Here is a 14,582-nt window from a genome sequence, read left to right as displayed (position 1 = left end):
TGCAGTGAGCCAAGATCGCATCACTGCACTCCAGCCTGGGAAACAGGGTGAAACTCTGTCTCGAAAAAAAAAAAAAAAAGAAGAAGAAAGAAAGAAATCTAAGTAAAAGGTAACAGATGATGTCGCAGAGAGATTTAGCACATAGAAATTTATATTGTAGTATCTCACAACATAATTAAAATTGAGTCTGAATTCAGCTCTGAGCTTTCTGCAGCCAAATAAAAAAGTTATGAAAGTCTGGACACGGTGGCCCATGCCTGTAATCCCAGACTTTAGGAGGCTGAGACAGGAGAATTGCTTGAGCCCAGGAGTTCAAGACCAGCCTAAGCAACATAGCCAGATCTCATCTCTACAAAAAATAAAATAAGTAGCCTGACCTGGTGGCATGTGCCTCTAGTCCTAGCTACTCAGGAGGCTGAGGTGGGAGGATCACTTGAGCCCAGGAGTTTGAGTCTGCAGTGAGCTATGATCACGCCACTGCATTCCAGCAAAAAAAGTCAACTTAAAACACAATTACAACTAATTGAAGTTTTCCTGAGGCCTCATAAAGGGTAGGCTGGGTGACTCAGTGAGGCAGGTCTTTAATAATGTCCTTATAACACTCACAATACTCACCAGTGTCTAGAATTCTTAGTGCACATGGAGACAGAATGATGACACAGCACTGTTCAGTAGGAGCAGGTCTCTGGGGTAAAATCCATGCATCTCTGGTTATTTGGCTCCATTCAGGGCCTTAGACAATCCTCTAGGATCTTTTCTTTTCTTTTCTTTCTTTTCTTTCTTTTTTTTTTTTTTTCAGAGTCTTGCTCTGTCACCCAGGCTGGAGTGCAGTGGTGCCATCTTGGCTCACTGCAGCCTCTGCCTCCCTTCAAGTGATTCTCCTGCATCAGCCTCTTGAGTAGCTGGGATTACAGGTGCCTGCCACCATGCCTGGCTAATTTTTGCATTTTTAGTAGAGACGGGGTTTCACCATGTTGGCCAAGCTGGTCTTGAACTCCAGACCTTAGGCGATCCACCAGGTTCAGCCTCTCAAAGTGCTGGGATTACAGGCATGAGCCACCGCACCCGGCCTAGGAACATTATTTCTTGCATGCACGATTTTGTTAAAAATTAGTCAGCCGACAGTTCAGAGTTACTTTCTTTGACAAGGACCTGGAGGTCAGTTATTCTGTATTATAGGTTAAGGACACACCTGCATATTTAAAAATCACCCAAATAGAAAGGTAGGATTGACATTCTTTTACAAAAATTGAGAAGTTGACTCAGAACTTGCGCTTGAATAGGGGAGTCGTTCACACCTCTGTAGAGTGACCCAAGCCGTGCCTGTGAGCAGGGTCAAGACTTTCCATGGGAAACCATTCTAAGTTAGCTCCAACACCTGAACAAATAACCAAGCCTTCAAAATTCCACTCTAGGAAGTATGAGAATAATCAAATATTTCTGAGTGAGAGTTACCAATTTCTCTTTATAGCCAGAGAAAAATTTCAATGGTGCATGGATGAAATGTTGAATTTTCAGCTAATGGATTCTAGGAATAAAGTAGTTGCAAATTGTGTCCCTAATTAATTTGATGCATTTTCCTGCAGTATGTTTAATTTGGTCAATTACCTTTTCACAGAATTATTTCAAAAATGCTGCTTTGGGCTTTATGGTTCCTGATGTTGTGCCATTTTCCCTGATGAAGGAGAGTAGGACCTTTTGATGTTGAGGCCATTCCTACAGTCTTGACAGTGGTGAAGAACATCACCTAGCTTTCTGTTTCTCTTTAGCAGATATCTAGATCATCCAAAAGTGGTTTCAAATCATGAAGAGTCAGGTAAAAAAGAGAACCAGAACATATTCCTCAGTTTTCTTGACCGTATAATGGGGATTTTAATAATATCTATCTCATAGGGTTATTATGAAGTTTAAATATATAAAAGTGGTACAGTGTCTGACACATAGTAAGCACTCAAGATATCTTAGCTACTATTATTGCTTTTATCATTTCTTAGCATTTTTGTTTGGTTTAACAAAAATAAGTCCTGCTGAACTTGACTCCTTAAAGATAATAAAGGGCAGATTTTCTGAAACAATCAGTCGCTAGGGGTTTCCTGAACTAATGGGTTATAGTTCACATTAGGAATTGTACAGAGTTAGAGGCCAGGGAAAGATTGGTAATTAAAGTTGCAAACTGGCCGGGTATGGTGGCTTACACCTGTAAATCGCAGCACTTTGAGAGGCCGAGGTGGGTGGATTACCTGAGGTCAGGAGTTGGAGACCAGCCTGATCAATGTGGCGAAACCTCATCTCTACTAAAAATACAAAAATTAGCTGGGCATGGTGGTGTATGCCTGTAATCCCACCTACTCGGCAGAGTGGGGCAGGAGAGTTGCTTGAACCTGGGAGGCAGAGGTTGCCAAGATCGTGCCACTGCACTCCAGCCTGGGCAATAGAGTGAGACTCCGTCTCAAAAAAAAAAGGTGCAAACTGTCTTAATATTGTTTTTAATAGAGCCCTACACAGGCTGATAGAGTGCAACTGGTCAATTGTAGAGTAATGGTCTTTAAAGTCTGTTAGCTTCTCAGTAGAAAAAATGGCTTGAGAAAATCAGATTTAAAATTTATTAAGCAGGAGTAGAAGAAAGCCTTTTTAAAAAGGGCATAGGTTTACTCTGAGTTCATCCATTTTAGTTCTTACCAGCTGTATTAGTCCATTCTCACACTGCTATAAAGAACTACCTGACAGGCCAGGCACAGTGGCCTGTGCCTGTAATCCCAGCACTTTGGGAGGCTGAGGCTGGCAGATCACTTGAGGTCGGGAGTTCGAGACCAACCTGGCCAACATGATGAAACCTCGTCTCTACTAAAAATACAAAAATCAGCTGGGCTTCATGGCAGGGCCTGTAGTCCCAGCTACTCAGGAGGTTGAGGCAGGAGAATCACTTGAACCCGGGAGGTGGAGGTTGCAGTGAGCCAAGATGGCGCCACTGCACTCTGGCCTGGGTGACAGAGCAAGACTCCAGCTCAAAAAAAAAAAAAAAAAAAAAAAAAGAACTACTTGACTGGGTAATTTATGAAGAAAAGATGTTTAATTGACTCACAGTTCTGCAGGCTGTACAGGAAGCATGGCTGGAAGGCCTCAAGAAACTTACAATCATGGTGGAAGGTGAAGGGGAAGCAAGCACCTCTTACCATGGCGGAGCAGGAGAGAATGAAGGGGGAAGCGCCGCACACTTTTAAACAACCAGATCTTATGAGAACCACTATCATAAGAACAGCAAGGGAGACATCCACCCCCCCATGATTTAATCACCTCCCACCTGTTCTTTCTCCCAAAATTGGGAATTACAATTCAACATAAGATTTGGGTGGGGACACAGAGCCAAACCATATCAGCAGGTTTATTACTGGAGTAAGCAAACGGCCAGGATTTGGAACATACCAGTCATATTGAACTTTGGACAATTGGAGGTCCCGGAAGTTTTCACTCTGGCTTGGCATAATTTGTGTGTCACAACTCCAAGGCTAGAAGGTGTGGGCTTTGCTGTTAGACAGGCCTGGATTGGGGTCATGGCTTTGCCACTGAACCAGCTGTGAATACTCGAGCAAGTGGCCAGTCTTTCTCAGCCCCGTTTTCATTGTTTATAAAATCAGGGTAATAGCATCTGGTAAGAGAGGTGCTGGGAGGAGGTTTAAATAAGAGAATACACATAAAATACTTAGCACTATGTTTAACACATTGTTGGTGGCTATTGTTAGTGTACTTTAAAATTAATTCTACATGTATAAACAGATCCTTTTCCAGAATCTGATCAGAGTAAGGGCCTAGGAAGATTGAGAAAACAACCTGCAGGTCCTAAAATTGAGAAAAGCCTTGTCGAAGTCTAAAGTTGGGTCTAGAATTATCTGACCTCATTACTGATTTTATAGCCAAGGAGGCAAAAAACATTTACATAAGGTCTTAATTCAGTAAGATCCAGCCCCCACTTTAATATTAGCTTCCATGTGTCATGTGATTAACCTGTCCAAGATTTTTTTTGCTGTCCTTTCAAGCCAAGAATTGGAAGGCCAGGGCCCAAGTTTGCCAAACATGGGCCTAATGGAGAAAGCCAACTTTAAAATATGTAATCTCTTTAATAATCTTAACAAACATGAAAAATAAGTTAAAATCTAAAAATTTAAGAGGAATAAAAAGAAACACAAAGATAAATGAAAAAATAGAAGCTAAAATAGTTCTATTTTAAAAGAAAAAAACAATTTGAGTTGAACTTTTAATGAAAGATAAAAATAGAAAATGTTTTTTTAAAAAGGTAAGAAAAATGTAAGGCAAGAACTCAGAAATGAAACAGTGCGAGTTAGAACAGATTACTAAAATGGCACAGCTATATAAAGCTATAGAAGTTTTAAAAACAAGGTAAAAATATGTCCTCCGTAAAGATAAAGAATAAATTCATCTGAAAGTAGGCAAGCAGCATAATTTTGAAGCAGGTCCTCTAAACTGGAGCAGTTTACCCAGGTTGGTCCTCTGCAGAGGCTGCTGAGGGCGGGGCTGCAAGTTAATGTTATTGACATCCTTTGTGCAGTGCTCCTGAGCCACTCATCAAGGTCCTTAACCTATAGTATTTGGGTCGTTCCTCTTGGCAGCTCCAGGCTATGGGGTATTGTTATCCCTGCTTTACAGGAGAGGAAACAAAAGTTTGGATGCAGGCCTTGCCCCACTAGCAGGTGGTGGAGCTGGAGCCCAGAGTGATGACAAAACCTGTGCTCTTATTCTCATTTTCTGCCTTCCAGGAAGCATCATTATCATTATCAACAATAAAGACAACAGGCCAGGGGCAGTGGCTCACACCTGTAATCCCAGCACTTTGGAGGCCAAGGCAGGTGGATCACTTGAGGCCGGGAGTTCGAGACCAGCCTGGCCAACATGGTGAAACCCCGATTCTACTAAAAAAATACAAAAATTAACCGGGCGTGGTTGCAGGTGCCTATAGTCCCAGCTACTTGGGAGGCTAAGGCAGGAGAATTGCTTGAACGCAGGAGGTGGAGGTTGCAGTGAGCCGAGATGGCACCACTGCGCTCCAGCCCAGGCAACAGAGCGAGACTCTGTCTCAAAAAACAAAAACGAAAAACAAGGCAACAGAATTCCTCTCCTCCTCATTCTCCCCACTCACCTTGTCAAGGCTACCTATCCATTAGGAGAGTATGCCACTCTTAACAAATGTCCCAGCAATGGGAAATGTGCAGTAGGTACCAGTATATCCTAATAATGCACTGTTACATTTTTTATATTTTCTCCTACCTTTTTTTTTTTTTTTGGCGAGAGTTTATCCAGTTATTCAAATATTTACTTCAGTTCAGTCTCCTAAATATTTCTTTGATGTGGCCCCTTTCCTCCATCTTCGCTGCCAGTACCAAGTTCAGGTCACCATCCTGTCCTTCCTTGTGTTCATTTCCTGTGGCTACTGTAATAAATTACCACATACTTGGGTGACTTAAAACAACAGAAATGTATCCTTCATAGTTCTGGAGGCCAGAAGTTTGAAATCAAGGTGTGGGCAGGGCTGCGCCCGGTCCTGAGCCTCTAGGGGATAATCTGTTCCTTGCCTCTTTCAGCTTCTGGTGGCCACGGCATTGCCCAGCTTGTGGCTGCATCACTGAAGGCTCTGCCTCTGTGGTCACATTGCCCCTTCTCTGTGCATGTCAACCTGCCTCCTCTTATAAGGATATGTGTGACTGCATTTAGGGCCCACCCAATAATCCAGGATAATCTCCTGTCTCAAGATCTTCAATTTACTCACATTTGCAAAGATCCCTTGTTGCCATATCAGACAACATTTACAGGTTCCAGGGTTTGGAATGTGGATGTCTTTTAGGGGACCATTTTTCTTTTTTTTTTCTTTTTTTTTTTTTTGAGACAGAGTCTCGCTCTGTCACCCAGGCTGGAGTGCGATCTCAGCTCACTGCAAGTTCTGCCTCCTGAGTTCATGCCATTCTCCTGCCTCAGCCTCCCAAGTAGCTGGGACTACAGGCACCTGCCACCATGCTCAGCTAAATTTTTTTGTATTTTTAGTAGAGATGGGATTTCACCATGTTAGCCAGGATGGTCTCCATCTCCTGATCTCGTGATTCACTCTTCTCGGCCTCCGAAAGTGCTGGGATTACAGGCGTGAGCCATCACGCCCGGCCTTAGGGGGCCATTTTTCATCCCATGGCACCCCTAGACTTTTGCAGCCCTCTCTGCCTCCTGTCTTCCACCCTGCAGCCCAAGTTCCTCTAAACATGCAGATCGTGTTATGGTCAGCTTTAAAACTCTTCACTGGTTCCTGGGTCCCTCAGAACCATCCTGTTTCCCAGTGTGGCCTGTGAATACCTCTCTACCTTCCTGTCCCTCACGTCCCCCTTCCTCGTTATGTTCCACCCATGCCCCACTTCTTCCCATTCCCCTGAGAAGCTGGATCCGCTCTCTCCTCTGGATCTTGGTGTGCCCCTCTGCCTGGGCCACTTTGCCACCTCCCTGCTTTTTGTTTGGCCCATGCCAGTTCATCATTCAGTTCTCATTCCTTCACTTCACTTTGTAGTCCAAGTCCTCTTGGACTTCACTTCCTCTAAGAAAGCTTGCTCTGCCTGTGCCGGGCGGGGTGCACTTTTGCCCCATCTGAGCTCTCACCTGAGGGGCATGTTTACCTTGTCATGGGATGTGTTCTCTATACTGGACACAGTGCCTGACACACAGGAGACTTAAATGTTTGTTGATGAGAATGCCCGTAGGAGGGGAACCTCTACATCCACCTACAGAGAAATACTGCAACAAAGAGCGCTAATCCACGTAGAAGTCTTTGCTGGAGTGATTATATATGTGGATGCCAAAAGTTTCCACAGCTCTTTATTTTTAAGCAAAAAATCAAGAACCATATGATTATGAGATCGAAGAAAATATTTTCATGTTTTTTATTCTGTTTTCTTTCAGGCCATTCCTGTGTTTCTCACTTTGCATAATGTAGCTGAAGTTATCATCTGTGGGTACCAGAAGTGTTTTCAGAAAGAGGTAAACGATCATGCAAAATGCTAGTGTTACTTCCTTGTTTTAGATTTCAAAGAAGTACTCTTCTTTTTATGGCCCAAATTAGTGTCTGCCTCTTCCTGCCACCAATCTCCAGGCAAGATTACCTGATAGTGATCACTGATACCATGGGACACAGTTTTGACTTTGCTGCAATTCACCAGACATACGTGGGAATCTTGTTGATATGAACTGAACTCAGATCCAGGCCAGGCTGACCCAGACCCTCAGAAGACAAAGAGGAGTTTGCTGTGGGCCTGCTGGGGAAGCATTCCTACCCCCGGCCAATCCAGCACCACAGGACAAGGCGTAGCAGAGTTTTACACAGGGTGCCGCGGCACTAGCCCACCCCAGGGAAATTTGCTTTTCTCTCCAATATCAGCTATACCTCATACCAGCTAGAACAAGCTCCTTCACCTTCCAGGCCTCCATCTGTGCAAGGTGGTAATAATGACACCAGCTTGTTCAAGGCTTTTTCGAAGAACACAGCAACTATCACTGTTAAGTAACTGCTTCCAGCCATTTCCTGCATGCAGTAGGTGCTCTGCACATCAGCAACAATTAGTAATGTTATTAGAGGTGGTTTTAAATTGGACTTTCTTTTTGGAGTTTTTTTTTCTTCTGGCATTTGCTATTTGATTTCATACCAATTTTTGGAACATTTTAATTTATTTTTATTTTTAGAGACAGGGTCTTGCTCTGTCGCCCAGGCTGGAGTACAATGGTGCAGTAATAGCTCCCTGCAGCCTCAAATTACTGGGCTCAGGTGATCTTTCTGCCCCAGCCTCCTGAGCAGCTGAGATTACAGGCACAAGCCACTACACCTGGCTACTTTTTAATTTTTATTTATAGAGATAGGGTCTTGCTATGTTGTCCAGGCTATTCTTGAACTCCTAGGCTCAAAGGATCCTCCTGCCTCAGCCTTCTAAAGCATTGGGATTACAGGTGTAAAACATCACACCCCCCCCAATTTTTGGAACTTTTAAACTATAGAGAGGCCAGCTGGTCACCTCAGGCCACATGCTTTTTACAGGTGTGCAGGAAAGGAGGCCATGACCATACCCGATCTCCCCCCATCATCCTGCCGCTCCTTGGAGGTGGCCCTGTCAATTATCTCTCCTCTCTTCTACACTGTCAGCCTCTCCCTCGCCACTGGCTTATTTCCCTGGGCCCATAAACATGCCTTGGTGTTGTCATTGCACCAAGGAGAGGATGGGCTCTCCTTCCCATGTGACAATGAGAGACAGAAGAGACTCACTTCACCCAGCCCTGGAAGGGTGTATTTACAAAACCATCCCTCACACAGGAAAATCTCAAGCTGCCTTGCCCGTGCACCTCCCACTCTGCCTCATCCCTTCTCTCCCCTCCCATGCCACAGGCCTCAGGGCTGGGCTTGGTGTTGTCCATGCCCTCTTGTCCCTGTCACCTTCTGCTGCTCCTGCTTCTGCCCCCACCGTTCCCCTGAAACTGCCCTGGCTGAAGGCACTGGTGGCTTCGTCTGTGCGACTCATCGTGTTTGTTTCCATCATTCCCCCCACTTTCTCCTCTGGCCTCTCCGGGCCCCTGTGGCCTTCATGCCCCCTCCCTGCTTGGTTCCCTTCCTGTGTCTTGGGCTTTTCCTTCATCCATCTTTCTCTTCCTTTTCCTTTGTCTGCCTCTTCAGAGTTTCCCTGGGCTGTTTCTTAGGAGCCTCTGTCCTCATGCCACACACTTTCTGGAAAATCTCATCCACACCCATTGTGCCAGCCACCTGCTGCTCACAGAGGACCCCCAAATCTCCGTCTCCAGCCCATACCTCCTGCTGAGCTCAGCTCCCCTGCAGAGCCCTGGGGCTTGCTGTCCTATGGTTCTCCCCGGACATCTGAAATGGAACTGATCTGTTTCTCCAGACCTGCTTCTCACTTGGTAGCCCCAATCCTGGTCATCATCACCCAAGTCAGAAACCTTGGAGGCCCCTTGGACTCCCCAGTATCCCCTCCCCACCACATCCAGCCTATTACCAAGTCTGTGCCTCCTCTACCCTCACAGCTGCTGCCACCCTAGTTCAGTCCTCATCTTCTCCAGGCTGCCTGGCTGGGACTGAGGAAAAAGAGCTCGATCCCCTGAGCCCTTAGGCAGGGCCTGGAGTGAGCAGCCCTGGGCTTAGACAGTTGTCATTTTCTATTTGGCAGTCCCACAGCCAAAGCTGGGAGGTGGAGGCCTCTCGGCACTTGGGCTGATCTCTGTGCAGTTGGAGGGTTCCCTGGATGGACGCCTTTCTCTGACATTTTACTTACAACACCATCGTGCAGTTTCCATAGTCCGTCAGTTCTAACATGTGCTTCTTTTCTTTCACATTTTAATTGAATATCTACAGTAGGAAGGCTCTTACAATCAATGATATGTCATGGTGTAATTTTTTTTTCTTTCTCCCTAATACATAAAATAAGTGGAAGTTTTACAATTATTGGTGTCTTAGGATCAATGAGATACAGCATGATTTTCCCCGTGTCTCAGGCCTGCTTCCCTGAGTCTTCCAATGGCAGGAACCACGTGGTGGTTCTCCTCAGAGCTCTGGGCTCAGCCTCCAGAACTGGGACTGAGCTAAAGAGTCACTAAATGGTCACTGAGGTTCAGGAGCAGAACTTCCCTGAGAGTGGCTTAGCTCTGGGAACCTGACCTGTCCAAATTAAAAAAAAAAAAACTCATATTCTCCAAAGGGATCCTTTCTTTTTTTTTTTTTTTTTTTTGAGACTGAGTCTCACACTGTCACCTGGGCTGGAGTGCAGTGGTGTGATCTTGGCTCACTGTAACCTACGCTGCCCGGGTTCAAGCGATTCTCCTGCCTCAGCCTCCCGAGTAGCTGGGATTACAGGTGCCCGCCACCATGCCCAGCTAATTTTTTGTATTTTTAGTAGAGATGGGGGTTTCACCATGTTAGCCAGACTGGTCTTGAACTCCTGACCTCATGATCCGCCCACCTCAGCCTCCCAAAGTGCTGGGATTACAGGCATGAGCCACTGCACCTGGCTGGGATACTTTCTTATGAATTTAGAAATGAAGATTTACTTTCTTATGAATTTAGAAATGAAGATTTACCTGGATAAGATCAAGGCATCTCCACGGGGTTTTGCTTCCTGATGAGCAGGTCAGAGCCTGTAGATGAGGGTGACGGTAGGACTGAGGGTTAGAAAGTCCTTCAGGGATGTTTCCCTCTAGCAGGGGACCTCTTCCATTCTAGAGACGAGGGCAGATGTCTGGCTGAGAGGCCCTGTCCTTGGAAATAACTGAATGAACACCATAAGTGTTTGCATCTTCAACTCCATTTCATCACTAACACAAAACATCATTTCTTGTCAGGGCAAACTAGAAAAAAAGTGAGTGGGTAATTTTTTGTTGTTGTTGTTGTTGTTGTTATTAAAACAAACCTTTCTTTCCTTTATAAATCTAAGAAGATTTAAGATGTTGTAGAAAATACAGACGGAGGCCGGGCACAGTTGCTCATGCCTGTAATCAAAAAGCTTTGGGAGGCCAAGGCAGGAGGATCACTTGAGGCCAGGAGTTCGAGGCTGCAGTGAGCCATGATTGTGCCACTGCACCTCAGCCTGAGCAACAGTGAGACCCTGACTCTAAAAACCCAAAAATCAACTGTTTCTACTTCCCTGAGGAAACCACTCTATTCTTTCAGACTTTTTTCCCATGCACATATATAGATGTATTTACACGAACGGTAAGAAACATCCTGTTTTTCCATTTAACAGTTTGTCAGGAATCCCTATTAAGGCTATCATTCCACACTGGTTGAAGCACGAGTTGGCTGTTCCCTATTTGTAGAATTGTAGGTGGTTTTTAGCAATTTAGCGTTAAAATCTGCTCTATGATGCTGCTGTAGTATGTTCTTGATGAGACTTACATTTCTGATGATACAGCTAGGAGCCTTGATGAAGTCATCCCTTATCATAAGGAACACACTTGCACGCCACCTCACAGACTGTTAAATGTTACCATGAGGGCTATTTTGTCTACTATGTGTAGATTTTACTAGAATCATTTTTGGAGAGTAAAAGTTGACCTCCTTGTGACTTCATTCTCAGATTATGAAAATAAACTATCTGGAGCTGTAGAGTTCATTTTCACCATCCACAACAAGGCCTTTGTGTATTCATGCACACACACACACACTCACGCACACATACACACACACACAGTTTGACTGTAAGGCAATACGTGGCTCGAGGAATTAATCTAACTACCTTGCAGAATTATTTATTATAGTTTAATATTAGAATACTCCTGTTTGTTTATTCATTTGTTCAGCATTTATCAAGTACCTATGAAATGTCAAACATGTTGCTAGGCCTAAAGCTGCAGAGATGTAGGAGACGCATTTCTTAGCCTTAAGGCAGAGTTGGATGGAGGGACTGGCCTGTACACTCGGGCTGGCACAGGGTATGGGTGGGCCAGCGGGTGAGCTCCAGTAAGTCGGCATGGGAGGAGCAAGGAAAGCTTCCCTGGTGGGTAGATTTGAGCTGAGTCAGGCAGGATGGGAAGGGACTTTCCAGTTTGATAAGGAGAAAGGGCTCTCCTTGTCAGGCAGGCAGAGGGAGCATCAAGTGGTGGCTAAGGGTGCCAGCAGGGGTGACACCGCAGGACTGGCAGGCGGGTGATGGGCAGCTCCCCTCATTCCTCAGTGCCTCAAGTGCTCTCCTCTGTAACATAGAACCAATGACTGTTAATTACCCCATGATTAAAGGATTCAGTACATGCAGAGCCCTTAGAACAGCACCTGGCAGTGTGAGTAGCCCTCACAGTTCAGTTAGCTAACCCAGAGGAATGTCAGCTATTTATTGTTAATTTTGGCAGCATGACTTCTTTTTTTTGTTTTGTTTTTGAGACCGCCTCACCCTGTCGCCCAGGCTAGAGTGCGGTGGCGTGATCTCAGTTCACTGCAATCTCTGCCTCCCGGTTCTAAGCGATTCTCCTGCCTCAGCCTCCCGAGTAGCTGAGATTACAGGTGTGCGCCACCACACCTGGCTAATTTTTGATATTTTTAGTAGAGACGGGGTTTCGCCATGTTGTCCAGGCTGGTCTTGAACACCTGACCTCAAGTGATCTGCCCTCCTCGGCCTCCCAAAGTGCTGGGATTACAGGCATGAGCCACCACCCCTGGCCCTTTGGCAGCATGACTTTTGAGGAGTTATAATAACCCATTTAGAACCCTGAGACCTCAGTAGGACTTGTTGCTAGGTTATTTTGGACTGAGTATCCTGGAAAGGAAAATGACTGCCATGAACTCAGTCATATCCAGAGCCCTGGGAGATGGAGCTAAGTAATGAACATATTGCCTGTTTTTACTCTCTGTATCCCAGGATCTGTGTGCTCTTTTACTCCCCTCCATGGAAGGGGCCTTTTCTTTTGGCCTGAAACGTTAGCCCTGGAAGTTACTGGGTGAACATGCTATTCACAGAAGTGGAAGAGCATCCCTTTAGTCCCTCCTCTCAATTTCTGCTCTTACACCAGGCTGTTGAGGTTTTGGTTACATTTAGCTCTATTTTTGAGTAACTGCTGGGCATGGTGGTTCAAGCCAGTAATCCCAGCACTTTGGGGGGCAAAGGCAGGCGGATCACTTGAGGCCATGAGTTCGAGACCAGCCTGGCCAACATGGTGAAACCCCATCTCTACTAAAAATACAAAAATTAGCTGGGCGTGGTGGCACACACCTGTAATCCCAGCTACTTGGGAGGCTGAGACAGGAGAATCACTTGAACCCAGGAGGCAGAGGTTGCAGTGAGCCAAGATCACGCCACCGCACTCCATCCTGGGCAACAGAGCAAGACTCTGGCTCAAAAAAAAAAAAAAAAAAAAGAATTTTTGAGTAACACATTTATCATACCGGGGGCAGTTACGCAGGTGTGAGCCAGATCACCTTTGCCCTCCTCCTTTCAGCTCTGGAGGGCTAACTTCCCAGCAGGTGGCAGTACAGCACGGTTGGCCTCGCGTCCTGTGCTCTGCAGAGACAGGGTTGGACAAAGATCAAGATTAGAGTCTAAAGTTGCAAAAATAGAATCTGTTCATTAAAACAGGGGAAACTTTATTATTTAGGCACACATGAAAACTTAAGGTAGCCTTTGTAGTAAGCCACATGTTTCTCTTGTCAGCGCTTCACGTCTAAACAATATGTTCATACTTCACACTGCCTGAACTGGCATCAAAAATTGTAGTTTGTTCCCAGCTAGCAGAATAATCCTTCTGAAATGTTTAGAATTAATCAAAAGTTTAATTGTACCTGTTCATTTCCTCTATCAAATATAGAAAAATCTGTTACCCTCTGCTAACATGTTACTCTCTGCTAACATGTACAAATGAGTTCTCAGTACAAAAGTCTGATTTCATTAAACTGACTCATCAAAAGGAATTATAAGGGTGAGTCCAAATCAGAATTTCTTCATTACAGGTAATTTAAATGCCAAGTTTATATTCCCCCAGTCTGCCTTTTTTTCCCTTGTCTCTCGGGATGGAGTAAAATGTCCCTTCTCCTTTTTTCTGTTTTTTAATTTTCATATCACACCAGATAGTTTATAGGACTGCTCTGAGTCAGCTGGATTAGTGAATGGAATATTTAAAGAGACAGAACTAAAATAGAAGTTGAGGTTGGGTGCAGTGGCTCACGCCTGTAATCCCAGTGCTTTAGGAGGCTGAGGCAGGAGAATCGCTTGAGGCCGGGAATTCAATACCACTGAGCAACACAGTGAGATCCTGCTGCTACAAAAATGAAAAAAAAAAAAGAAAGAAAGAAAGAGTAGCCATACACGGTGGCTCATGCCTGTAGTCCTAGCTACTCAGGAGGCTGAGGTGGGAGGATTGCTTGAGCCCAGGAGTTTGAGGCTGCAGTGACTATGTCATTGCACTCCAGCCAGGGCAACAGAGTGAGACTAGATAGATAGATAAATGGATAGATAGAACAAGAGCTTAATTGCTTTTTAAAATACAGGTTACATCTATTTCTTTCTCTCTCCTCTTCTTAGCATGTAAGATTTTTGAAGACACAGCCCCAGCGTCATTTTGTCTTTCACGAGTAAACATCATTCTAATGGTGAAAGTACTTTGCTGAAGTGACTCAACTCTGGAATTCTGAGTCATCCTTCATTTGGCCCAAGCAGAAAAAGCCTCAATAAATACTAAAGTGCAGCAAGCTGTTAAGCTCTTGATAAATCTACTCATAATTTATTTGCCTCTTGATCAAAATGTTTCCTTTTAAGAGGAATTTAAAAAGTTTTAAAAGTCTAATTGTATGTTTCTTTACTTTTATGCAGAAAACATCTCCTGCAAAGATCTGTAGGTAAGTTTACTGCCCTCCCCCCAAAAAGCCATAATATAAGATTTAACCTATTTTTAACTTGAATGATAAACTGTTCAAGATTCATACTCTAAGAGGTGGCAGAAGAATTTATTATAAACATTCATATATCCCTAATTTGTGTCTTAGTCTAAAATTTCTTGTGTTTTTCTTTTCTTTCTGAAATATTTTATTCCAAAAGAGAAAACACCAGAACCAACCTGTG

At 44.5% G+C, this 14,582-nt stretch overlaps 1 protein-coding gene across 19 annotated transcripts in view; it reads left to right on the top strand.

Annotated features, from left to right (window-relative positions):
* TMEM241 (transmembrane protein 241) overlaps positions 1 to 14,582 on the top strand; it is a 181,773-nt gene that overhangs the window by 45,962 nt on the left and 121,229 nt on the right. For 18 of the 19 annotated variants that reach the window (XR_010151862.1, XR_010151861.1, XR_010151868.1 and 15 more), the window contains 2 exons: positions 6,949 to 7,026; positions 14,334 to 14,359. Coding sequence is in view for 7 of the 19 variants with exons in the window: in XM_016933441.4 (XP_016788930.1) it covers positions 6,949 to 7,026; positions 14,334 to 14,359 (104 nt within the window). In the remaining 12 variants the exon portion in view is untranslated. The remainder of the gene's footprint in view (positions 1 to 6,948; positions 7,027 to 14,333; positions 14,360 to 14,582) is intronic. The other variant, XM_063795563.1, reaches the window with a different exon arrangement.

Source organism: Pan troglodytes, chromosome 17 (genome assembly GCF_028858775.2).
Source record: "Pan troglodytes isolate AG18354 chromosome 17, NHGRI_mPanTro3-v2.0_pri, whole genome shotgun sequence".
In the NCBI taxonomy this organism is placed as follows: Eukaryota; Metazoa; Chordata; class Mammalia; order Primates; family Hominidae; genus Pan; species Pan troglodytes.
This window is presented reverse-complemented; position numbering and strand designations above follow the sequence as displayed.